The sequence below is a fragment of the Cheilinus undulatus genome, linkage group 15, assembly GCF_018320785.1.
Source record: "Cheilinus undulatus linkage group 15, ASM1832078v1, whole genome shotgun sequence".
Lineage (NCBI taxonomy): Eukaryota > Metazoa > Chordata > Actinopteri > Labriformes > Labridae > Cheilinus > Cheilinus undulatus.
In genome coordinates, this window is record NC_054879.1 from 38,018,282 (window position 1) to 38,043,651 (window position 25,370).

The 25,370-nt window shown below is 40.4% G+C and overlaps 1 protein-coding gene across 3 annotated transcripts in view; it reads right to left on the reverse strand.

Annotated features, from left to right (window-relative positions):
• Positions 1-1,016: 1,016 nt before the first annotated feature.
• The window catches only part of myo16 (myosin XVI), a 119,569-nt gene continuing 95,215 nt past the window's right edge, over positions 1,017-25,370 (reverse strand). For 2 of the 3 annotated variants that reach the window (XM_041807525.1, XM_041807526.1), the window contains exons 31-35: positions 24,240-24,622; positions 22,872-24,128; positions 15,561-15,713; positions 14,919-15,004; positions 1,017-3,992 (exon numbers count right to left, since the gene is read on the reverse strand). In XM_041807525.1, coding sequence (XP_041663459.1) covers positions 3,822-3,992; positions 14,919-15,004; positions 15,561-15,713; positions 22,872-24,128; positions 24,240-24,622 — 2,050 coding nt within the window. In that variant the 3' untranslated portion in view covers positions 1,017-3,821. Of the gene's footprint in view, positions 3,993-10,662; positions 10,773-14,918; positions 15,005-15,560; positions 15,714-22,871; positions 24,129-24,239; positions 24,623-25,370 lie in introns of all 3 variants that reach the window. The other variant, XR_005993004.1, reaches the window with a different exon arrangement.

A 25,370-nucleotide genomic window follows, 5' to 3' on the forward strand; every position in this document is an offset into this window, starting at 1 on the left:
GTCATGATTTTGAATTATATCTAATATTTTGACCTTTAAAACCCCCCATTTCAACTGTTTAATATATTTTCTTTTAAAATAAGTTTGACTTATCTCAGATGTTGAGCCTTTAAACTTATTATTTTGACTTTTTTTTTTAAATCTCAAAAATACTTTTGGGCTAAGTATTTTTTATTTTTCCATAATTCATTACTGGTGAAAATGAGGTTGACAGTTTATGGTTAAATATTGACCCTGTTAGGCTCTCAAGTTAGACCTTAATTCAGAATCCAGCCCCTGCTGTGACTGAGACTGCTTTAACTCCTGAAACTTTAACGCGTAAACTTATCAACTTCCCCTCTAAATGCACAGAGTAAGTCTGCTGCCAAGGGGCTCTCAAAAAAACATGACAAAAAGTCAAAATGTTTGTGCAAAAATTCTACATAATAGATCTTTAAGAGCAAAAATTATGCCAAACAAATGTTATAAACATGGTCCATTACTATGCACTCAATGTAGTGTTAGCCTAGCTTACCAAGCCTTATTATTTTATATATATGGCCAAAAAGTTATGAGACTTTGATGTGCAATTCTGTCCAATAACTGGATCTGAAAACTTTCAAGTGCTGTAAAGCATTGAAAAAGAAAAGATCAAATTAATTACAGACTTTGTGATTAATTAGTCATGATCATTCACATACATCAATATGAGTAGAACTGCATTACAGGTAAATTTATCCTGGTTGTAATGGTTTTATAAAAACTTAGGTTTATAGAATACATTGTTTTCCATATTTTACACTAATCATCACATTTTTATTAGTGAATTCACACTTTGCTTTTGTCTGATCTGTTGCCCTTTTGACTTGTCATCCTCCTGCTTCCATCACAACACAAAGATCAAACAAACACGCTTTATTGACTTTTCTGTGATAATCCAGTATCTGCTTTTCTCACACAAATACAAATGCAAACTGAAAAGTTGTCATTGACACAATTGTGCTTTATTGCTGTACAGGTACAGTACTTATAAAACATTGGGGACATAATAATTATGAAATATCACATACAATCTTTTTCTTTCCACAAACACATTTGTATGCAGGATAAAGTATTCTGTATGTCATGTACAAAAAAAAATACCGCAATAATAATAATAATAATAATAAAAAAAACACTATGAAAGGCAGTGAGACACCTGCATTTAGGTGCTTAGATATTGTGTCTCTCAGGACGACTATACATGGACTGGGGACGGTAAAAGAGCCTTTCTGCTCTGATGGTAGCACCAGAGAGCTGATCTCAGAGAAGAGGCTTCCTGCAGATGAAGATGAGACTGAGAGGATTCTGGTTGACAGTTTGGTAATGCTTACGATGGAGGAAGTTAGGTCATCAGGATGTGTGTGATATGTGGCTGGTCCAGTTAAAGTAAATGGATGATGGGACAGTGCAGTGATTCACAGTGCAGAGGGAAGCAGTTTTTCACATTAGACATCTTTTTTTTTTTACCTTTTTAGCAGAAGCATGTTACTAGGCAGAGTCCCTAAATGCAGACATGCTTGATAAAATAAAAATGCACGATTTTGGACCAGTAAAAATACAGAAATTCTCTTTTATGGCATTGGCAAGATTACCTAGTGTGATCGTGGCTCCTTTCTATATTATTTGATCACAGATCGGTTAAATCCTCACATAAATGAGCTGAATAATATGTTCCTAAAACTGTGTGACAGTACAACTCATGCAGCCTCAATCAAATGCCTCATCAAAGATGCTGCATTGCTGTTAACGTTGCTTTAAAAGATGGACTGCATACATAAATTCTGAAGACAATAATTACATTTAGCAGTCAGGTACACTGTTTTAATACAGGCGCACATTCCAGTAATACACAGAGATTCATCGATGTGCACAGGCAGTTCAAGAAAGAAAATGATGCATTTATACATTCAGCCAGTCAGTCAAAAAAGCAGCTCCCGGATTGGCCGTCTCTGTTGTGAACATTAGCGTCTTCCTCTAATTCCTCTTGAATATTTGTGCACCTCCACGCATCCGCACCGACAGCCGGGATCGATGGAGTGATGGTGCTGCTGATTCGAACGGCTGAATCAATCAGACACATTGAGGGTGATCAGTGGGAATGAGAAATCAATTAGAACTATCAATACTTTGAGGCTCTAACAATTCAGAGCGATCTTTAGAGATCAAACAGCTTGTTGAGACACACCCAGCCCATTACAGAAGTCAACACGACAACAACACATGAATATTGTGCAATAAAACATCCATATACAATGAAAACATCTGCCTTGCATCGTATGAATAGGGTCAAGTGAGGGGAAATAATAATAATATTAAATAGAGTATAAAGAATTTCATAGCAATAGACAATCATTCTGGAAAAAATGTATTCACATTTTAAAATAAACTTCTTCTCTTTACCTCGATCATTGCATCTAACCCGAGACATTCTTAAATCTCAGTTTCACCATCACAGACAGTGATTTCTCAACCCTTTCCTTCTCTTTCAGCTCTGTGCTTTTCTGCTGTAGTAAAAGCTAGAACATACAACACTGGTCACTATTTACAGAGTGGTTATCATGGAGACACCCGTAGAGCCGGTTTGATCCATTAGGAAGGAGGAGGGGGTTGTGGTCAAAGACCAAGAGGGGCAGAGGGGTGCGTTTCAGGGGGTGGGGAGATGAAGGGAGGACGCTGAAGGTAATGAACCCACAGCGGAGCGATCTGTACAATAAACCGAGCTTGCCTGTAGGTGAGTTCCTGAGCTCGGCACAGTCTCCTGAACACCCAACACTTGACACTGTTAAGGTGCTGATGGGACACAATGAGAGTTCTGTTGCTACTGTTGGTTTTTCCCTCTTTTTGTCCTATTCTTTTAATCTACAGAGAAACAGTTCATTTAATCACCACTAATCCACAGTAACAGCTTTGATTTGGTCTTTATGTCAGTCTGTACATATGAGTCACTATTGTATACATTGTTTTTTTTATAACTGTACATGTTCAGACATGTCTTTCACAAGTAGTTTCACTTTGGCACAGAGTTTCATGTACACAACATGAACTGTATACCTGTCAGCTAGAGCTTTGTTATTTTAGCTTTTATTCCTTAAACCGGAGCAGATTTCTGTTGGATCTCCTTTCCTTGTAAAGGTTAGTGCAGAAGTTTGGCCAAAGGTTTTGGAACCTCAAAGGCTGGTGGTAACAACAGGGAGGAGAAGTGCACCTTGGGATATTATACTGAGGTTACCCTGACCCCCGGCCGCTTGTTGCCAGGGCTGCAGTAGCACTTAGAGCCCAGGAGAAAGAGGCTAAATGAGAGCTGTTTCCTGAAAAGGCCCCGCGTCTAAGCCAGAACACTGATGCTAAACACTGAAAGTGTCTGAAGGCGTTGGCTGGGTTGTAAACTTCAGAAAGGTCTGAGACTCGAGGGGGACATCACAGGACAGAAAGTCAAGTATAATCAGCACCGTTTGGAGTGGAGTGCTAAAAAGGGCCGTTTCTTTTCTGATGCTAATCTGCTGTCAAAACAACCAAAAAAACAATACATTAACTTCCTTTTTCTGCTTCCACTGTGCCTGCACTCACTAAGTCTTCACCAGACATTGTTACCAAGTGCTGAGTTTTATCACATAGGTTTGGAAATCCTCTACAGATGAGGTGAAAGGCGCAGAGACTGGACCTTCAGCCCCGGGACGAGGCTCAAGGGAGCTTTAACCCCGCTCATGGGCGTTGAAGCTACCAAGTCCAAGTATTTAAATATATAAAAGGGGGAAAATGTGGCTGAAGGAAGAAGGGGGAGGAACTTCCTGCAACATCTGTCACGGAGAGGCTTTCCTGTTGGTCCAGAGCAGTGTGGGGGGAAGGGGTGGGGACTGAGGTGGGCGATGCTTCCAGTCACCCCGCCCCTCACATTGCGCTCTGCGCCATCGGAGGAGCTCCCCGAGTGCAGTGCTCTCATCCCCATTTGTCAGACGTAACCGCTGGAACCCCTGGAATAAAGGTAGAAAGAAGAGAGTCAGAGAAAATCAAGCATGGGCAGCGCATGCTTCATTACTGAATGGATCGACACGTAGATGACAAAAAGATGACATGAGCAGGCTGTGACTGGGCGACAGGCAGGGGGCAGAATGGGTGTAAAGCAGTGGTTTAATGGAAATAATAAAACACCTTTACTGTCAGTACAACAGCTTTCTAAAAAGAACCATCTCCTAATCACATCCCAAGTAGAGATTCCCACTGACAGAACAAGAAAAATCTGACAGCTCTGTCTGATCCATCATACAGAGAGGCGGTGATCACCGCACTGGCTTCTCCTCATAAAGTAGGACACTCATTCTCATGAATCATTCTTACAAACAACAGCGATGAATCTGGAGCTGGCACCAAGCCATCTCATGAGACAGTCGTAACAGAGGGAAGCTGAGAGGGTGGGGGGATCCCCTCTCTGACTGACAGCTTCTACTGCGACGCATTTCCATATTCTGTTCCTGGATACTCAGAGTAGATCCTGTGAGCACCCAAGGGACCCTTGTGCAGCCACCATCTCGAGTGGCTCTTGTTCTTTTTCTCACTGACACTCAGGTCAAACACACATCGGTGCGCACACACACACATGCACACCACTCAGACATAATCAGTCATCTGCCAGTCAAAACTCTCAATCAATCAAACAGGTATTCCAATCTCCTTCCAATCAGGGATACAACCAATAGACGATTCAAAGCAGATTAAAAAGTGAGGGTTAAGATAGTGACACTGATATGCTATGAAAGCTACGATGCAAACATTTCTGAAACAGGATAAAGCTTTTTCTTGAAGGTTTGACTGCTCATTTACATGCATCATGTGCTCCACGATGAAGCAACTAAAAGTACTGCAGCACTCATGCTGACCATTAAATAAAACTAAAGACTGTATATAACATGGACATAGTCTCAGTGACATCACCCATGAAGACCTGAACCTGAGCCTTAAGGCTTCTTGCTAGCACCTACTGTGATATCTGGAATACATATCGGCCCCTTCTATAAGTGGAAGTCCTTTTTTGGGCTCTCCAGAGGGGAAAAGGGTTTGAACTTTTCTTTTGCATGACGATTTCTATTTCCTTTGGCAAAGTCCAAAACAAGCAGTCTCTGGGCAGCTGTATCATTCTATAGTACCATCTGTTCTACTAGCTGTGATTGCTGTGAAACAGACTCACAGCCCGTGAGCTGCTCTGCCCTCTTCTACCTGTCTCTTGTTGTCCTTACTGAGGAGAGCTTTCAGTCCAACTAGCGCTCCACAAGCTTAAATTACTCCATGGTAAAGGGCTCCTTGTTTTGCCAGTTATGACCTTCTGAGGCGGAAAAGCGGTTAAAAAGTGGTGCCAACCCTGGTATTCCAGCTAAGGCTGTTTAAAGATTACATTCTTTTATTCTGAATAATCTCCAAATTTTTGTAGCTCATAGCAATTAATCACTTTCTTTTTATGATATTTTGAAATTAAACTATTTTTCATTAAAAACTGTTTTTTCCCCATCTTTTTGGATATTTCTAGTCTTCTGCCTTCTTTGTCATTTATGGCAGTGATTTAAAAGTGGTTTTTAAACAAATACTTTTATAAAAGATGAAACCTAAACAAATCACTTTGGACTTTATGACCATATCATACTTTCTTTGACATTTTGTAAACTTAAATGAACAAACAGTGCAAGTATCTGTAAGCTGTAGCTCTTTAACAGTTTTAATATAAAAAAGCTTAGCATGTTTCCAATTTCCCTGCATTCTGGGGGTGGAGTATGAATGAAATTCAGCCAACAGTTCTTTTCCCACAACATTTTTTCTGCATAATACCAGGTGTCCAGCCCACAAAGATTCACAAAATCTACATGCACTCATACAATAGCCACAGACAGTATGCACACCAATAAATGCTCATTGCAAACATTACATACCTTATCATACATAGCCATGATCACATGCACATATCTGGACAAGAACACACCTGTGAGTGTCCATATGGTCATGAACACACAGACACACACACATACTTAGAGATTGATTGCCTGCACAAGCACAATACTCGTCGACCTAATCCATAATTTACACCTCCCTGCCAGGCTATTCTCTGCTCTGGCGCCAGCCAGGAACACCAGCTACTGGAACAGAAGACAAGTAGGAACACCGTGTCCTTCTGTAATGCTTGACTGTACATGGACACAGACACACATCAGCGTTAGGTATGGTTTAAATAAACCGGTTATTCAAAGAAACAAACATCTGAAGGGATTCTGAAGCCTGAAAAAATATATAATTTAAAAAATATATCAAAATGCCAGTACATCAGCCTAAAATAAAGCTGCTGCGTCTAGAAATTACACACGCCCCATGATTTGAACTCTCCCTGGTAGCAAGTACATGAACACTTGAACTTCACACTTATGTGACTGCAGGACATCTCATTCCCACAACAGGAGCAAACAGGAGTTGCTACAACAGTTTCCACTTCTAAATCATGAGGTACTACACTTTAAAAACAGCAGAATTTACAAAATAATTCTGGACAGGAGATTCCTCAAAGTTGTGACACTATCAATGTGTGCCATGTGGCAAAACTGAAACTTTTGTTAGGACCAAAAATGACCAAAAATAAAAATACTACTTCTTATTAATCTCCATTCTGACAGCATCCTCTGTATAACAGCAACTACAGGCATTGTTTAAGATTTTTTTGGGTCTTGTTATTCTAAATTACATTCAGTATGCCTTATGGTTTGCTTTATCACTTAAACTAAATGTCCGGTATTGAAAAAGCACACATTTATTTTGATACACATAGATTTGTTTCCTGGAACTTCATTTATTGATGGAAACACAAATAAACATATACTGCCCTGTACCAAACTGAACTGGACTGCTCAGAGTAAAGAACCCATTAGTGACTTAACTGTAGCCTTACAGACTGTAAATATGCTAAGGATCTAACTCAGCATGTCTTAACTTATGGAGTGATCTTTTTTGCTTGACAGTGTTGAGTAAATTATCAACTTCATTTTTTCTACAGAAAGTAAAGTTGGTCGTTTCTATAGTTGACATGACCATGCTAAATGCTAAATATATGTCAGATCTTCAATGGCTATTCTGATTATCTGTTATTTATCCAAGCTAACGAACTGAGATGTAGATTCCTTTCCATCTTTGAGTAAATAAGGGACTGGCAATAATAAGAATTGTAGTGACTTTTCAAAAGTAATTTTACTTCAAATGCACACCCCTTAAAAAACCTCACTCATAATCTGAATTTCCAAAATGAATCATTCTGCAGAAACTGAGCTGAGGGTTTGAAACAATCTAAATGTGGACTGTTTTTAAAGTTGTCAAAATAATATCTTGAATCCTCTCCTCCTTTTTAAACACCTCCCTATGGTTGAATTCATAGTAACAACCCCTGCTCGCAAGGGCATGGGGGAGGGAGCCAATGTCCAAATCAACATGTTAATAGATTGCTAATGTTATGGTAATGATATGGAAATAAAGGACAAGTAGTGGTCATTCCAAACTCTCTCAGCCAGGATATCCTAAGGGCCACAGAGCATAATGATAACCTACAACCTCTCTCCATAAAGCACACATTCGATACTGACAAACAACTATCAAAGATTTTCTGATTGGACTCATTCAATTTTGTGGGCAAAACAGACAAATATAAAGGCTTTCATCATGTTTCCTTAATCTAGTAAAAGTAAAAAGAAGAACCCTGTATTAAGGTGAACATCATTTCTATAGAAGCTAGAGCTAATCATCTTTTTCTTGAACCATTCTGGCCTAGATTGGCCAATGGGAGAGGATGGGGGCAGTGTGTATAAAAGGAGAGGGGCTGAGTAGTGGGAGAGATGAGAGTGGTCTAGATGACCTTCGGTAAGGACTTTCCAGGAGAAGTCCCAGGACAGGTCAGGTGATGAGGGGATTTCAGAGAAACAATCGTGTTACCTGAACTCACACGTACGCCAGCTGGCAGCCAGCAGATTAATACAGAGACACCGAGACTCTATGTGTGTGTTCATCACCGCCTTTTAGGTGTTGTTGTTGTGCTTACAAAACACAGCACAGCCCCACTTCCACTTAAAATGTCATTACTTATGCTTACGCTTTGTCCAAGAGGAAGAAGGATATCAATCTCTGTACTATCCAATCATTTGGCTGGCAAAACAGTCTCCGCCCATTCTTTACATGTTTGGTCTAGACTGCTGTTGACTACCAACTACAGGAACCAAAACAAACCGGTCCATTCATTCTTAACTGAGTTATCCGTCCCCCTCTTCTTCCTTCATCCTTTCCCTTTCATTTATCCCATTAGATCCGCTAATCCTACATAAACACAGTCTGGAATGCAGCTAATTGAAAGGCATTCTGGGTCACAGAGTTGTTCCCATCTCTTGAATGAACTCATGGTAATGAACCTGTTCCAGACAACACATGAGATCAGCGAGGTAGAGAAGCGGGACAAAAGAGTCCACGCTGCAATGTTTAACAGAGAGTAGCCACACTACGTCTGAGGAGTCTTTCTGCAGAGATACATGATAAATAACGATGAAGAACTAGAGATGAATGCATTCATTAGCCCTTAGTTTGATGTAACAGCAGAGACGACACAAATTATCAGAGTTTAAAAACGGAGATGTGTGATGGATTCAGCAACTTAAAAGCCAGCAGATGAATAAGTGACAACAAAAACTGCAGCTCTCCTTTTGCTTAAAGAACACCTTCAAGCTTTTGAGAAGTTTTAGAAAAATACAGGTTTGTCTTTTTTGCATGCTTAATTGCTGTGTGTAAGCATGGACTAAGGACCACATAAAGGCAACAAGGATGCCAGCCGTCCTCTCTGAAATACATATATTTGGCACTGATTACATCTTACCCTCGGATGTAAAACAATAGCAGTTCTATCAATATTCAAATGTATTTTTCATGCTATTTTGACCAGACATAAGTCCAACACAAATTCAGAATTCTTTGGCAAAACACTTCAAAAACTCAAGCATTTTTCTTGAACAGCACATGCAGCCTTGAGGATCTTCATGTGAGAGGATGACTGTACTGCTGCAGGCTCAAGCGGAAAAAACATTTCTAAAATCTGATGCTAACAGTCAATTCAATTTATTTTTATTCTCATTAATCTACACTCAGTACCCCATCATGACAAAGTGAAAACATTTTTCAATTTTCTTCAAATTAATTTAAAATATTAACCTGACATATCACTTTGATATAAGTATTCAGACCATTAAAAAAAAAACACTTGAGATTTCACTCAGACTCCTCCCATTTCTTGATCATTGCTGAGATGTTTCTACACATTGATTGGAGTCTACCTGTGGTAAATTAAACTGACATGATTTGTAAAGGCACACACCTCTAGACAGAAGGCCTCAAAGCTGATAATGTATACTGAAGCAAAAACTAAGCCATAAGGTCAAAGGAAGTGCTTACAGAGTTAAGAGAAAGGATTGTTGTAAGGTTGAGATCTGGAGAGGGTAACATAAAAAATCTCTTTCCCTGAAGGTTCCAAAAGATTGGCTAGACGGAAGCCATACTTTGAAAATTCACTTAAATTTAAATTAATGCTGGTGACTCTTTTTCTCAAGGATGACCGAAATCTACATCTTATTTTGTGAAATGGGAGGCACCTGAGCTAAATTTTCAGTGTTTTTGCAAATGATCTGAATACTTGTGCCAATGTGACATTTCAAATTTTCATTTTTATCTAATTTGAAGACAAAAAAAAAGTCTGTTTTCACTTTGTCATGATGGGAAACTAAGTGGAGATTAATAAGAATACAACTGAATTGATACAACCATAGCATCAGGCTCCAACACAACAAAAATGAAAAAAGTGAAGGGTGTCTGAATACTTACTTAACGCACTGTGTGTATGGGGTCATTTTGATGGCAATGTTTTTGTATGTTCTGTTGGTATAGTTAAATATTGAAAAGATCTTTTAACTACATAATCACGCTGTCTTATCATTTTCACATATTTCTCCTAGACCAAAAACAACTTAATTGAACTGACCTTAACTTAGTGTAAAGTAACATAAAAAAACAAACATATGAGGAGGCAAAATGTCTGATTTCTGACAGTTAAAATAGGCATTAGTTGAACCCAGGAGCTGCAGTTTCCATCAGAAATGAGGGATTAAAAAAGGAGAGAAAAAGGCAGCATTATCACATCGTCCACGCTCACAAGTGATCAGGTGGAGAGCTCATTTTGCTCAGAACTGGTGTTTAGAGGGAAAAGAAAAGGTGCACAAGGGGAGCATGTAGAGCTGAATGATACCCGGGAAAGCAGTGGTTTTCAAGATTTATCCTTTTTTTTTTAGAAGGTTTGAATTTCCCAAGATTTGGAGACAGAAGAAAATGTGGGTGAAAACCTTGGAATTTTCTTCCATAATTACAGACTAAAACAGAAATCCATTGTAATTGCAATGAATTTAAGAAGGCCACATTCTTTAATTCTCTGTAGAGGAGTAACTAGAAGTTCTTTAAAGTCAAAAGGAGGATTTACTCATACAGCAAGAATACCCTCATGGTAAGAATTATTCTTTTCATGATCTCACACTGGGTCTATGAAAAACACTGCTGTAAAGGGATGGAGAGCAGTGAGGGATGACATACACTCACCACATCCCTACATGAACAGGGCTTCCAGTGAGCCCCCCACCCCACTTGCCCCCCTTGCTGTTTTAGAGGGCGGCCCCTGCCCCGAACGGAGAAAAGTTGAGATGACCCCTCTGGAAGATAAAAGAGGGAGTGAAAGAGACAGCCAAGGTTAAAGGGATTCAGAAAGAGAAAAAAGAGTCATTTTGACATGATACAAAAGTCCTACGGTTCTTATATTCTGATTAAAGCCTTGAGAAACTGGAACATTCCATTACTGCAGCATTGAACATGAGACTTTTTATTTAAGTTGAAAGAAGACGGCCTTAAACACGATGTGCTGGAATATCAGCATTATTCGACACACAAAGCCAAACTTCAAAAACAAGCTTCAGGTGAGTTGACATTTAGTCCACCTGAGGATTGTGGAGTGGGTACATCGTGTACCTTCACATCTCTAGTGGCAGTGCCTTATGAATGACGTGTCCTCGGCTCCTCTAAAAATGGGACACTGCGTGCTTTCCACACTTGGTGCTTCACGTTCCACTGACACTGACACTCAATCACAGACTGATGCAGACTGTGATGAATCTCAATCTGTTTCCTTGAAGTGAAACTTTCTTTGACAAGTGGAGCAGGATTCAAGTGCTGCTATTGGACTAAAAATGCAGTTCCACAGACTACTGGGCAGTTCATTTACATGTTGGACACCATTAAAGACCCTTTCACTTGTATGTAATCTGGGTTATCATAGAAGGATTTACTGATGAGACTAGTGGTAAGGGGTCTAACGACGCTGCAGCAGAAGCCGCAATGGGGAATGCTGCAGATCAATAATTACAATTTCCTGTTTAGATTTTGCAGGTTCACTGCTCAGCCTAAAGCAAGAAGTTTGCTGCATGTATGTATATGGTTGTTTAAGATTTGTTTGTTACTTGAATGTACTCATATTTTCAAATTCAAAGAAGAAGCCACTGAACCTGCCTCCTATTAATACGTCTCAGTGTGTATCATCTTAAAAATACCCTGGGTTCGTGATTGATGCGTTGCTGTCTTTAAAGCTTCATATTGAGCAACTTGTGTAGAGTTTAAAGCTACAGCTATGTTTTAATTTCAGAAATAAGTCTCGTTTCCTTTCCTGCAAAGAAAAGACTTGTTGCTGACACTGGGCACATGGCTCTGAGGTTTAGAACAAATCTTTAGTCCTGAACTCATCAGTGCATTCTGTATAATCAACTTAGATGGCCTTCATTGGCAACTAATGGACAAAATCATTATCAAACCTTACGTACACTGCCTGGCCAAAAAAAAAGTCGCCACCAAAAAAAAGGTCACACACTCTAATACTTTGTTGGACCGCCTTTAGCTGTGAATACAACACGCATTCGCTGTGGCATTGTTTTGATAAGCTTCTGCAGTGTCACAAGATTTATTTCCATCCAGTGTTGCATTAATTTTAATATTGATGATGGGAGAGTCTGGCCACTGTGCAAAGCCTTCTCCAGCACATCCCAAAGATTCTCAATGGGGTTAAGGTCTGGACTCTGTGGTGGCCAATCCATGTGTGAAAATGATGTCTCATGCTCCCTGAACCACTCTTTCACAATTTGAGCCCGATGAATCCTGGCATTGTCATCTTGGAATATGCCCGTGCCATTAGGGAAGACAAAATCCGTTGTTTAAGAAATGAGAAGTTACTCATTGCATCAGCTGGGGTTAAATAACTTGTTGCCAGCTGAAAGATAACCGCCCATGCAGTAATTATCCAATAGGAGGCTCATACCTATTCGCTTAGTTAAATCCAGGTGGCAACATTTTTTTTTGGCCAGGCAGTGTATAAGGCTATACTGAACCTGCTTCTCATATACTTGTGTGATTTTTATTCACGTGAAAAATGCCATAAGCTACAGTCTTTGCTGTGTGACTCAGTCACAAGACCTACTTTTGCTCTCTGTCCCCAAAGTGCATCTTGAAATGGGGAAAAGGAGATTCAGATACACTGCTCCTGCAACCTGGAATCTACTGCTGGAAAATATGTGTCTTGGGGAGCTGCTCTCTTTAATTTTTAAAGTAAAAGTAGATTAAAGACATCTGAGGAAGATACATCCAGCTGTAGCTGTTTGATTGATGCCTTTCTGCAGTGAGTCAGGAGTTGGTTGATCTGTGTTTCTTGTGTTTTTATGTTTTATGGTTAATGTCTTTAACTTTGTTAAATGTGCCCCTTCCTGTCTGTTTGTAAATGAGACTCTTAATCTAAATGAGGTTCTTCCTTTTAAATAATAAATAAATAAATAAACAAATATTGCTGTTGTCCCAGTAAAGTTGCTGTAATTACAAAATAATAAGATTAACACATGAGCTTGGATGGTACACTTGAGAGGAACTGTTATGGAATTTTGAGCAAATTAAAAGAAATAAGTCTTAAATGTGTATGCAGTGTTTCAAACATTCTGACAATGCTTGGGCGAGCTGCCCAGGTATATAAAACGTAAGAGACAGTGCTCAAGAGACAAAGAAAAATAGAAAGAGAGAGATGCTTCCGTTTCTACATCACTAAGGCTTGTTATGCTACTGTTTAACACTTCTCTGCAGCTGATGCCGTCTTATTTTCAGTCAATGAGCCTCAACATATGCAGAAAAGAGCAGAAAAACACACAAGATAAAACAAAGCTACAGATAGAGATTGGGAAAAAGGGGCGTGAGAAGAGAGGTGCAAGTGTGCTTGTGTGTATTGACAGGTGAATTAAGGGAAATAAGATGAGCGGATTAAAATCTCTTATAAAACATACTGAAATAATTTCAGGGATAAAGCACATTTAATATTTAATTTAAAATCTACCTATATGATATAATTAGATACAACTGTTGGTCCAATTCAGATGCTTGCCATGTTGTGTACATATTTCTCTGCAGTCAGATTAAAAGCATTCTCAGTGTTGCAACCCCATAATTAAAAATCTGTATATAACCACTAGCTATGCATGACAGAGATGTCTACCAATAAATAAATGCACTATTTGAGTTTTGACATTTTCTTAGAAATGTAGCTTCTTAGCTGTCATTTTAGCATTTTTCTGCAGCTGCTTGCTGCAGATATAATCCTGCACTCCAGGATGATGTATGCAGCACCATCTCATCAGCAATAAGCCGTTATACACTAACTCACTGGCTTTATTACAGAGTATTAAGTAAGACTTTTCAAGTGGCAAGTGATGAGATGTGAGCTTCTTTATACAACATACTGCTGAAGAATAGTGTCAAAAATACACATAAAAAGCTTACAAATGACACAAGGGGATTTATAATTTCTACCACCCCTAACTCCAAAGTATAGTCTTAGTGTCATCCAATAATAGATGATAGTTGTTTTGGGGCTATCATCTGCCATTTCAGTATTATGATGAAAGTTTTGTGAATCTATATTTGGGGTATTTGCAAATATATATCAACAGGTACAACTTAGTTCAGTTACTAAATAAAGATTTGGTGATTGGATATGTAGCACCTAGTGTTGACCTGTGTATGAAAGATGCATAAAAAGTTTGACCTGACATGACTAGAATGAGTTCATGTGAATTAATGCCTGATTAATAACAAAAAATCACAGATCAAAAGTTAGTCAGATTTGCTATCATAGTGCAAGTCCATTTATGCCTCCCTAGATTTTGCTACAGTATCACAGCAGTGTCTTTGTGTTGTCAGGCGAATGTGATTAAGCTAATCGTCCATCTTCAAATCTTTTCATAAAATGCATAATTAACCTTATAGACAGGCTTAATTTTAAGTCCCTCACTCATGATTAATTCCACCCTGACATTTTTAACAGCCTATATAAAACGCTTTGTGTGAGTATTTTCCTGTGTACATGTGAGCTTGTGTGGAAGTTTAATTCAATCCTGTAACTGTACACCCGTCTACACAGCCAGAGAAAGCTCCCATGTCATGAGTGATACATGTTGTTCAAAGGAGGCCACTTTCCTGTCCTCTCAAAATGTCAACAAACCAAAACAAAATACAAGCCTGATGAAGTTGTGTTGTTATTGTGTGTTCTACTGTGGTTAAATGTGCGTTAACAGGTGAATGTGCGCTGGTGAAAGGTTTTAATCAGGCTGGCAGTTACATCAGTGAAGGTCTAGGCGTTAGAAAACAAGGTTCCAAAAAACAGAAATGACAATCATAAATTCAATAGTTATTGTGATAATGTTTCATTCACATATTGTATCTTTGCAGGGCAGCTGTCAATGTGTTTGTATGTCTTTCCTGCTTGTCTGTGTGTTTACCTGAGTGTGATGGCTGTCCATGTGTCTGTGCAGAGAGGTGGAGCTGGTTGTGTTTGTCTTGCTGTGACTTTCATCCTCCAGCGACCCTGAACACATCATATCAAAGCACTTTTTAACAAAGCACAAACATCGGCTGGAAAAGTCCTCCCACACACAGACAGGTACACACTGAAGGACCCACTGCACATCAGTTGCAACAAAAAATTCTCTTGAAGAATGACATTTCTCTTTTTTATAATGAGAGTATTTACAGGATATAATGTCATTACACCACTCTGGCCCTGCTGAAAACATTAGGGGCTTCTTTCATGCTTTTTTGTGGTCGTAAGTCCTTACTTAACAGATCACTACACTTTGTTATAAAAGTTTTATAAGTCTAATTTAATCCCTCCTCCTCTGCATTAGTGCTATACTTCAACCAAAGTGACAATCATGCTCATACTGAAAAGTAAATGGGTAAAGGAGTTAGACTCAGTTCAATTCTAGTGTCAAGGATCTACATGAAATGTCTCAAAGATCTACCAGAAGACTGTGCTCTACAGGATGACTGATAGCTTTACTTTCTACCTTTTCTACTGGGATAACATAGTATCTTGGCCACTTTCGGGCTTAACTTTAAATGTAGATTAGTGGTGCTGTTACCATTTGAAATCTGGTTGCCATTCTCTACTGGGGCTGGGCTTGAGGAATGAGGAGTGTGGTTGTTGGCGTTCTTGTCCTGTAGCTGTAGAGATGGTGACGTGGGGGCAGAGCCTGAGTCCTCTCTTCCTGGCAGGTTTATGTTGGAATTGAATCCTAGAAAAACACAAATACAAACATATCATCATGCAAAATGTTACACTGTGGTTTAGATCAGAACTAATGCAAGAAGACTGTTGTAACATCAAGTAGTGAAAAAAAAATTGGAATATAAGTTGCCCCACTGGATAAGCAGTGAAAAAGTATTCACCCACTCGTGATTTCTTTTTTTGTGTATGCCACTTTAAACGGGATCAATTCATATGTTAGACAAAAATAACCAAAGTAAATACAAATGCAGTTTTTAGTAATGATCTCATTTATGAAGAGAAAAACAATCCAAACCTACCTGGCCATGTGTTAAAAATGCAATTGCCCCCTTAATCTAAGAACCGTGTGTGCCAACCTTGGCTGCAATAGCTGAAAGTAAGTGTTTGCGATAACTACCAAAAAGTCTTTCACATAGCTGTGGAGGAATTTTGTCCTATTCTACTTGTTTTGAGCATGAACAGCCTGTTTAAGGTCATGCCACAGCATCTCAATCAGACTTCTGACTGGACTTTGACTACACAACTCCAAAACCTTTTTCTAAGCCATTCAGAGGTGGACTTGCTGATGTGTTTCAGATCATTGTTCTGCTTCATAAACACAGTGTGCTTGAGCTTGAGGTTACAAACTGATGGCCAGACATTCTCCTTCAGAATTTCTGGTAGAGAGCAGAATTCATGGTTCCATCAATTATGGAAAGCTGTCCAGGTCCTGAAGCAGCAAAGTAGCTCCAGACCATCACACTGCCACCACCACTGACTGGTATGATGTTCTTTTTATGGAATGCTATTTTATCTTTCAGATGTAACGGGATACACACTGTTCAGAAAGTTCAACTTTTGTCTCCCCAGTCTTGGGGATCATCAGGATGTTTTTTGTCTATTGTGAGACAAGCCCTTGTGTTGCGTTATTTTTGTTAAGCAGTGGTTTTGGGCCTAGGAACTCTCCCATGGATGCTATTATTGTCCAGTCTCTTTTTATTGTTGAATCATGAACTCTGACCTTAACTGAGTTAAGTGAGGCCTGCAGTTCTTTAGATGATCATCTGGGTTCTTTTGTGACCTCCTGTATGAGTTGTCGATGCACTCTTGGAGTAATTTTGCTAGGCTGGCCATTCCTGGGAAGGTTTACTACTGTTTCAAGTTTTCTTCATTTGTGGATAATGACTCACTGTGGTTCTCTGGAGTCCTACAGCCTTAGAAATGTCTTTGTAACCATTTCCAGACTGATAGATGTCAGTGCTTTTGTTTCTCATCTGTTCTTGAATTTCTTTGGATTGCTGCATAATGTGTTGCTTTATGAAATCTTTTAGCCTACTTTGCTTTGTCAGATTGGGTCTATTTAGGGGATTTCTTTATTCAACAGGTTCGGCAGTAATCAGGTCTGAGTGATGCAAGTAAAACTGAAATCAGCCTTCTAAAAAATGTGGTTAATCTCAGTTAATTCATGATTCAATGAAGGGCCAGGTAGGTTTGTATCACTTTTTCCTTTAAAAAATGAAATCAGCATTCAAAAACTGCTAATATTATACTATTTCAAAATCAGCGAATCATATATTAATTTGTGGTGTTGTAATGCTACTCATTCTATGCAATTCCTGCATGAAGTACGCATCAGCTTTGTCTGCCAGGAAGGTGACTCCACCTGACCTGGCTCTGACCCTGCTGCTGCTCCTGGGGGCTCACACACTGAATGAGTAAGCCACTGGAGAGTATAAGCATGGCAGCATGAATGGGAATTTGTCAGCTGCTGTCCCACTCAGAGAATATGTGCCTCCTGGTCTGCCCATAGTCACAAGGTGCCTAAATATAAATGTAGCAAACTCTACTATAGGTCCCAGGGGTTAGGTCTGTGGGTTTCTGGGGGGCAAAAGGCAGAGGATGAAAGGGCTGCAGACTGGAGGAGAGATGAGTCACAATGAGTGTTTGGATTTGTAGAAGAAGACTTTAATGAGGGAGAATTAGACGTTTATCCAATTTTGGGAAATTTGTATGCTGCCAGTAAAGCATGAGGTGTCTCATGACAGTGATTTCCTGAAGCCTGCCAAGACCACCTGCCCTCTTCCCCCTGGCATTCCTGTGGTTTTCTCATTCCCTGAGGATGAGGAAGAGGAGGAGGGATAGGGAGAGGCAGCTGCTGTTCACAGACATGTCTGGGATAGCAACTGTAACCTCTGGCCCCTCCCACAGCGTCAGGTATCACAGTCGGTCATTTAACAGCTGAGGGGGGAACGGAAGTAGGCCATCCTGTTAAGCCCACTGGCATCTATGAATGCACTGATCTATCAGACCGCCTGGCTCTGCCCACTCAAAATAACAGCAAGGTTGTGAACCCTAGTTCCAGGTCTCTCTGTCACACACACTGTTTCCATGACGCCAGCGCTTCTCCTGCGTAGGCCCAGGTGCTGACGAAGCGCAAGGTGTCACGTGAGGTGTGTGCGTCAGTGTATGTACTTACTCTCATACCGTCTCTTATAAGGACTTCGGCTTCTTGACCTTTCAACTTGTTACAATAATAGAAGAATGACACAACTGTGTGTTACACAAACCAAGCTCCTCCTTAAAAACATGATCCACTCTTTACTAAGACTCAGAGCTGACCAGGGCAGCTAATACTTTCACTTTACTGTCATTTTCTTAACTGCTCAGGACGTCCCGTTTACTGCTGCCGGGCAGTCACACTGTCTTCAGTAGAACATGAGTGAGCTGTTAAATATTTGATGTCCATCTTCATCATCCTCCTGCTCATGTATTATTAACCCAGCCACAACTAATACACTTGGAGGAAAGAGAGAGTCAGAAAAAAACACACTGGGACAAGACAGCATCTAACTATTCTCATATGCCAATGCTTAGAAAATCAGACATTTATTTCTATAAATGCACCATGAAGTAATCTCTTTGTGTGTTTGAAACCTCTGACCCCAGGACCCTCCCTTTCCATCGACTATTTGTGACAAACATGTTTGGCCTTGTTTTGCAAAGGTCAACCTTTGCATCAGTGTCACAGAGTGTGTATGTGCTCTGCATGTAGAGCACTGAGCTAAAATACATACTATATTTACAGTACAGCGAGTGTGATGCTAAGTAGGCTACACAAGCTAGCTCATTAGGCAACATGTTAGAAGGCAGCTGCAGCGGCCAAAGGGCAACACAACAAAGACGGTAACAAATGGGCTGCTTCCTCCAGTGGACCAAAACAGGTGTCTGAATCAATGCAAGGAGTTTCTAAATGCAGAAAGAGGACGATTTATGAGAAAGACTGTAGTGTGCATGCCACCTACCTGACACTCAAACACAGAGCATGTATGTAAACTCACATACACACAAATTTGAGGTTATTTCTCATCAATAACCTCTATTTAATTCCTTTGACAGAAAGAGGATGACACTCTGAGCATGAACTCATCACAGCAGAAAGGAAACGTAACGGGCAAGGGCACAGTCCTGCACATTTGCTTCATACAAAAGCGTAACAGGGCCACTCTAAAATATAAAGAAATGAAAACGATCTGTTACGTTTCAAGGAAAATATGTGGTAAATTTACGAGAAACCAAACTCATAATTTTTAGTTGAAAAAGCTGTGCATTTTCAAGTTTAAAAGACAGAAAGTGATGAGTTTATAAACTCAAAAATGTTGAATTTTAAAGACATAAATTTACAACTTTGCAAAGTTATAAAGAGAAAAGGAACTTAAAAACACGAGTTGGATCGGAGGATTTGGGTATGGATTTTTGCAACACCGTCATTACTGGTTTAAACACTTTTGTTGTGTTGCACATGATGCATGAACAGTTAGTTAAACAGTTTAAGTTTGATGTTTTGTATTAACAGCAACATGAAGCGAGTGTTCGCTTTACACGGTGTCTCTGTTGGCCTGTCTGGGGCTTTATTTGAGCTGAGTTTGATATGGTTTGTCTTGAGCCCAGTGCTGCATCGACATGTAGTTGTTAAAAAAGCTCAAACAACTGTTTAAAGATGTGTTTAAACTGATGATTTGCTTGTTTTAAATTCATGACAAATCAAGAAGTGGGCTGTGGTGATAAAAAAAAAAGTCAGAGAAGCAGCCCTAGACTCTGTAGGGGAGCAAATTTGCTGGTACCCAGCTGAAGTTAAATCAGTGATAAATATGGTATTGCTGATCATTTTTTCTCAGTAAAAATCCCTAATTGTGGTTTTCCTTGAATGCTTTTACTGTAAAGGCTCCCATCAGTATATGTGTCAGCATGACACAAATCAGCAAACCTGGAATGAAATTTGAAACTACAGGTTAAGTAAAAAAGAAGTGAACACTCCATAGAAACACTTCTCCTGTAATCTTATACTCAGACATGACTTTAGTATGCCATCACAGGTTTATTCTAGGGGAAGAAGGGGGCTGTAAACCCAGAATATGCATTTAAATGTATTATCTGTTTTAATTCTGTGATAACGTAACATAATATTGTCACCGTGAAGGGCTTTCTATTTTCTGCATCAATCTGCATCTTTATGAAATCTGAATTTTCAAGTTTGGATTCTTGCAAATTTACAGTGTTTTAAACTCAAGATTTTCTGTTTGTGTTTTTCTTTTTTTTCAATTTAAGACTCATTAAACTGTTGAAATTCTGTACTTGGATTCTCATAAACACAAAACTTTATTATCTAAAATTTTATTTAATTTCAGGGTCTGACGTTAAGGTTTTTGCCTACTTGTCGCTTAAGGCAAGTGCTTCCCAAATCTACTTGCCCCATCTAAATTCCTACTTGCCCTGTCCAGAAGGAACTTTTTCTGGCTGTCAGGTGCATACATTTTGCTCACAACATACTTAGAACTAAAATCCAGTGCCTGTCGACTGTGGAAAGCAATACATAAAACTTCTTTCTTAAGAAAACTGTATATAGTAGCTATGTGGTAGCCCACTGAAAATTATACTTAACTTTGTACAGCTCAGTGGAATGTGAAAGCTGCACAGGTTGTTCTCTGAAGAAATTAAAATTCAGGGGTTTCATATTTACAATACTAATAAGGTAATAATACAAACTCAAAAATATTTCTTTCGTAACTGATGAACCAGCTATTCTCAGAGGAAAATGAGGTCAGCAAAACACTGACACTACAGAGGTGGCAGGGTCTTTTACATATGCACCAAGTATGTTTTTATTTGTTTAATTCATTATGAAACTGAAGAAATTTTGCCGACACGTGAAAATCAACTAAGATTTTTCTTGTTTGATTAAAAATGTCTTCCCCAAAACTACATAGTTCCCCTTTAAAGTGTTATTTCACAGTTCCACCCAGTAACTGTAACAGTTAGACCAGTGGTACTCAACCTTATTCTACCAAAGACCCACATTGTCTAAAAAATACTGTAGCGAGAGCCACGACACAAACCCGGAATGTAAGGTAGATAATAGATCAGGTAATCTGTAGTTGAAATGAAATAAAACCGTGGATTTGTGGATAATTATGAGGTTAATGGGATGCAAATGTCTGTATAGAGTCAGAGGAACCAATATGTCACTGATAATGAGCATTTATTTTATTCATCACTTGTATCTCAATTTTTCATGATTTTAATTTTTTTTTATAAATCATATTTATATCATTTTTATAAATTATAAACTTTTAATTCCCTGAAAAGTGATCATTTTGGAGATACCAATCTTTGGCCCAACACCAGCGTTATAAAAGTTACACCTGGCCTAAAGATTTTTTAAGATACTAGAATGTGCTGAGTTTGAGCAATGAGATACTTTTCAAAGAAAATGATGAATAATGGTTGGCTATTTATATCTCACACTGGGGTCGTAACTGTAGTTCTGTGACTTTATTAAAATAAAAGAGATGCTTTCTAATTTTTTCCACTCATTATTAATCCTTTAGTTAAAGGGGGAGGGGCCTCATGTTGGTCTTTGCCCTGGGCCTCCAAATGACTAAAACCAGCCCTGCCTATAACCTGCAGCTCTCCAGACACATCGTTTCACCCTGCCTCTTTTTTTGGAGCTTTGGTTTTATATTTCTGCTCTTTTGACAATATTTATGATCATTAGTGCATTAAAGTTCAAGTAAAATACCCATGTTTGGACAACTTTCACTAGATATGATGTTATCTCCACGTGTGATACGTGTGAGTTATGCTCATTGATGACGCGCATCGGCATAATTGTCATAAGATCTGGGTGGGAGAGAGCATCGGCAGGAAGTGACCGGAGAAAAAGTTAAAACAAGGAAATGGGAAGCTTCAGATTAAACACGACAGCACACCTCAATGAATGAGTTTACTGAAGACGCACCACCGGTGGACTTCCTCGCTCTCTTCTCTTACACACGCTCCTCCGTCGAGCCCATCTGAAGGTAATAATAAACGGATTTAAAACAATAAGCGTTTAAATTTGGAAGTTAAAGCCTGTCTTCTTTATGCGGGTAACAGATTTATTGATGTGACCTACCACGAAACTTTACTGATGACAGTGTTTATCTTCATAAAGGTTAGTTAAAGTTTGTGCAGCTGTTTGCACGTCAGCTGACACGCTTAGCCAATGGAGGCAGCGACACAATGCATCTGGCTACTTGGGGGCTCCGTAGTAACAGAAACGAGAGAGGAGAATAATAAAATTAATGAACAGAAAAGCTCAGAGTCGTGCTTGCCCGATCGGGCAAGTCCTCACAAGTTTTGCTTGCCTGTTGGCTTTTTGAAGTTGCCCCGGGCATTCGGGCAACCGTTAATGTCGGACCCTGAATTTTTCATTTAAAAAAAGTATTCTCTAAATGTGTATTTTATTATTTAGAGTGGTCCCAATACACCATTCCTAGGCTCACTTTCTCATGCACGTTTGAACAAAAGTCCCAACTTCTCAAAGGGTTGAATAGTACATAGTATTAAAAATTTCAGTACGGTGTCAATTCCCATCCCCTTCATAGACTATATTAATCAACAGGTAAAAAAAAGATAATGGTTTGACTTTATACAAAATTGGTCTACAAATTATTAACTGTAAACACCCAGTCTGTTTTAGAGATCTATCAGAGTGAAAAAAAAAGGTTGGAACTCTCTTTCTGTGACATCCTTTTTTGTTACCAAAGTTTACAACAAACATTTAGATGTTTATAATAAAGTGTATTACAGAAGAAGATTGTTTTGGCTGTGTTGTGGATGCATGGGTGTGTAAGTCTTACTAACATACCTCCATCCCTCATCTTTCGCCCTGATGTGGACTTCCTCAGCAGGCTCCGTCCAGAGCTAAACAGGGTGTTGAGCTCATCCAGAGGACTGGTTAGGGGTCTGCCATTAGCGGGGTTGAACAACAGGGGAGAGGAGGAGCACGAGTGAGCCCTCCGAGGCTCAGGACGAGACATCTTCACCGGGGAGTAAGGAGGAGGCTTCCCCAGTGGCTCCCCACCTGCCCTTTGAGAGGAGGAGGTTTTAGGGGTGTCGGAGCTTCCTGTGACAGATGCTGCTCGAGTCAGAGCCAGGAAGCTGGCCTCAGGCGGGAAGGGGAAGTGTGAAGGGGGTCTGTAGGGAGGAGGAGGGTTATTGGGGGGAGGGGGAGGTGGTGGAGGGGTGAGTGGAGGTGTGGATTTTTTCTCTGGCATGAGGACAGTGAGGCTAGGGGAAGAGTCAGCCCTTTGGCGGGCATACTGCGGGGAAAGAGGGCTGTCAGGGCCAGTGGCATAGTTGAGATTCGTTTCAAACACAGGTAGCTTCTTCACCTCTAATGGGGTGAGAGGGGACTCGTCTGAGGCAGGGGAGCAGGTGACAGGGGAGGGGGGGAACACCAGGAGAGGGGGACGGTGGGGAAGCAGGTTGGGGAAGGGAGCGGGGATCTCACAGCCGCCATCTTTGCCATGTGGGGTTTTAGGAGCTGCGCTGTTAAAAGTGCTCTGTGTATGTGTAGTTTCAGTGGCAGCAGTCACTCCTGCTGACACCCGTTTGGTTTCCCCGCTCTGAGGAGGAGAGGTCCCTAAACCCACCAGACCCAAACCTAAAGCCTCCAGTTTGGCTGCTCTGGTCACTACAGCAGTCTGAGCTCCACCATCTTCATTAGGGAAATACTTCATCTCCTCATAGACAGCCTCTGAGTCTGTGAGCTCAGGACTGTCAGGGGGCTCCTGGAGGCTCCGAGCTCGCTGCTGGGAGCCCAACATCTCTATGTACACATCCTCCTCATCTTGGCCCTGGAACAGGCTCAGTCCTACCCCTTGCGGAGCATCAATAGAGGCCGCTCTCTGCATCAAACCGCCAAACCCTCCAAACCCTCCAGCACGGGACAGCAAGGCCAGCTTCACATCAGCAGGACGCAGCTGGTGGAGTTGTGGTGCTACAGCATTGATCTCCTCATACGAGCCGGTCAGCTTAGTGTTGGGACTGCGTTTAGGTTTAGGGGGTGGCACCTTCCTCATGGTTGTGTAGTCATCGCTGTGCGGGCGGGGCTTACACAAGGCTGCAGAAGCAATTAGATACAGAGAAAGCCAAGGAATTAGGAAAAAGCAATGACACACTCACAAAAAACACCATCTGCTGTATCTCCCAAAGAGCAGTAGAGGTGATTTACCTGCTGGGTCTGTGGGAGACAGCTGGGATTTAGGAGGGCTTCCAGCTGGTGAACCATATCCCTCTGGAGTGGGGCACTCTTTGGCTGCCATCACCAACCCTGCACTAACTGCTTCATAGGATGCACTCAGACGAGTGTTGGGGTCCCTCTTTGGTTTTGGGGGAGGCTGCTTCCGGGGGGAGGAAAGGCTTCCTCCTCCTGTCCCGTCATCATTAGTATGTGTGACCTGCTGCAGGGCTGGTTTAATGGTTTGATTGGCAGAGGATAGGACCATGTTCTCCATGGCCAGGGGAGTGGGTACTGAGCTAGAGCGAAAGTGACGAATAAGTCTGCCTCCACCGTTGACAGGACCATCGTGGGTTTTCCCACTTTTCTCCGGACCCCTACAATTTGCAAGAACAACACATACTCAGACAATTTAAAAAAAAAAGTAGTCATCTTTTGTGCTAGCCTCAAACATTTTAAACCAAGCAGATTAAGCTACAAGCACAACTTTTTCCATCCAATACTTTTCTGATCCAGATTGACTTAATTATATCATTTATATCATCAGCATACTTAGATTCAATGTATGCCTGAATCAACTGTCATCCCACAAATATGAGCTAAGGAGGCCAATTGAAGGATAAAGACCAAAGAGATTATGCTTTAAATCTAATCTGCTTGCAGTAATTTGATAACATCCAGTTTGATATTTCCTTCGCTAATCTGCCTGAGCCATCTGCTCCATGAGGCTGGCTGGGGGTGGCTGAGTGTATGTGTAGTAGATGGAGGGACAGCGTTTAAAAAACCTGCAGGGAAATTAGGTGAATTTAAATGTTGGGTGCATGTGAGTGTGTTTTTGTGGAAGTGTGTATTTGCCTTTTTAATCCCCTCTACGACACGGCAACCACAGCTCCTCTCACAGTGCATCTACTGACAGCCTCCTCCTACATGAAGCCCCCCTGTGCTCATGCCCCCAGCAGCAGATGTTACATCCACAAGGACACATAGAGGATGCAGAAATCACGTGAGGGTATCTTGTTTCATCTTTCAACATGCACCTTTATCCTAATGTTAAAACTCTATTTTAAAAACATAAAGAATTTCCTATGCAGCTTTGCACAGTGCTGAGATTTAACACTTTTATAG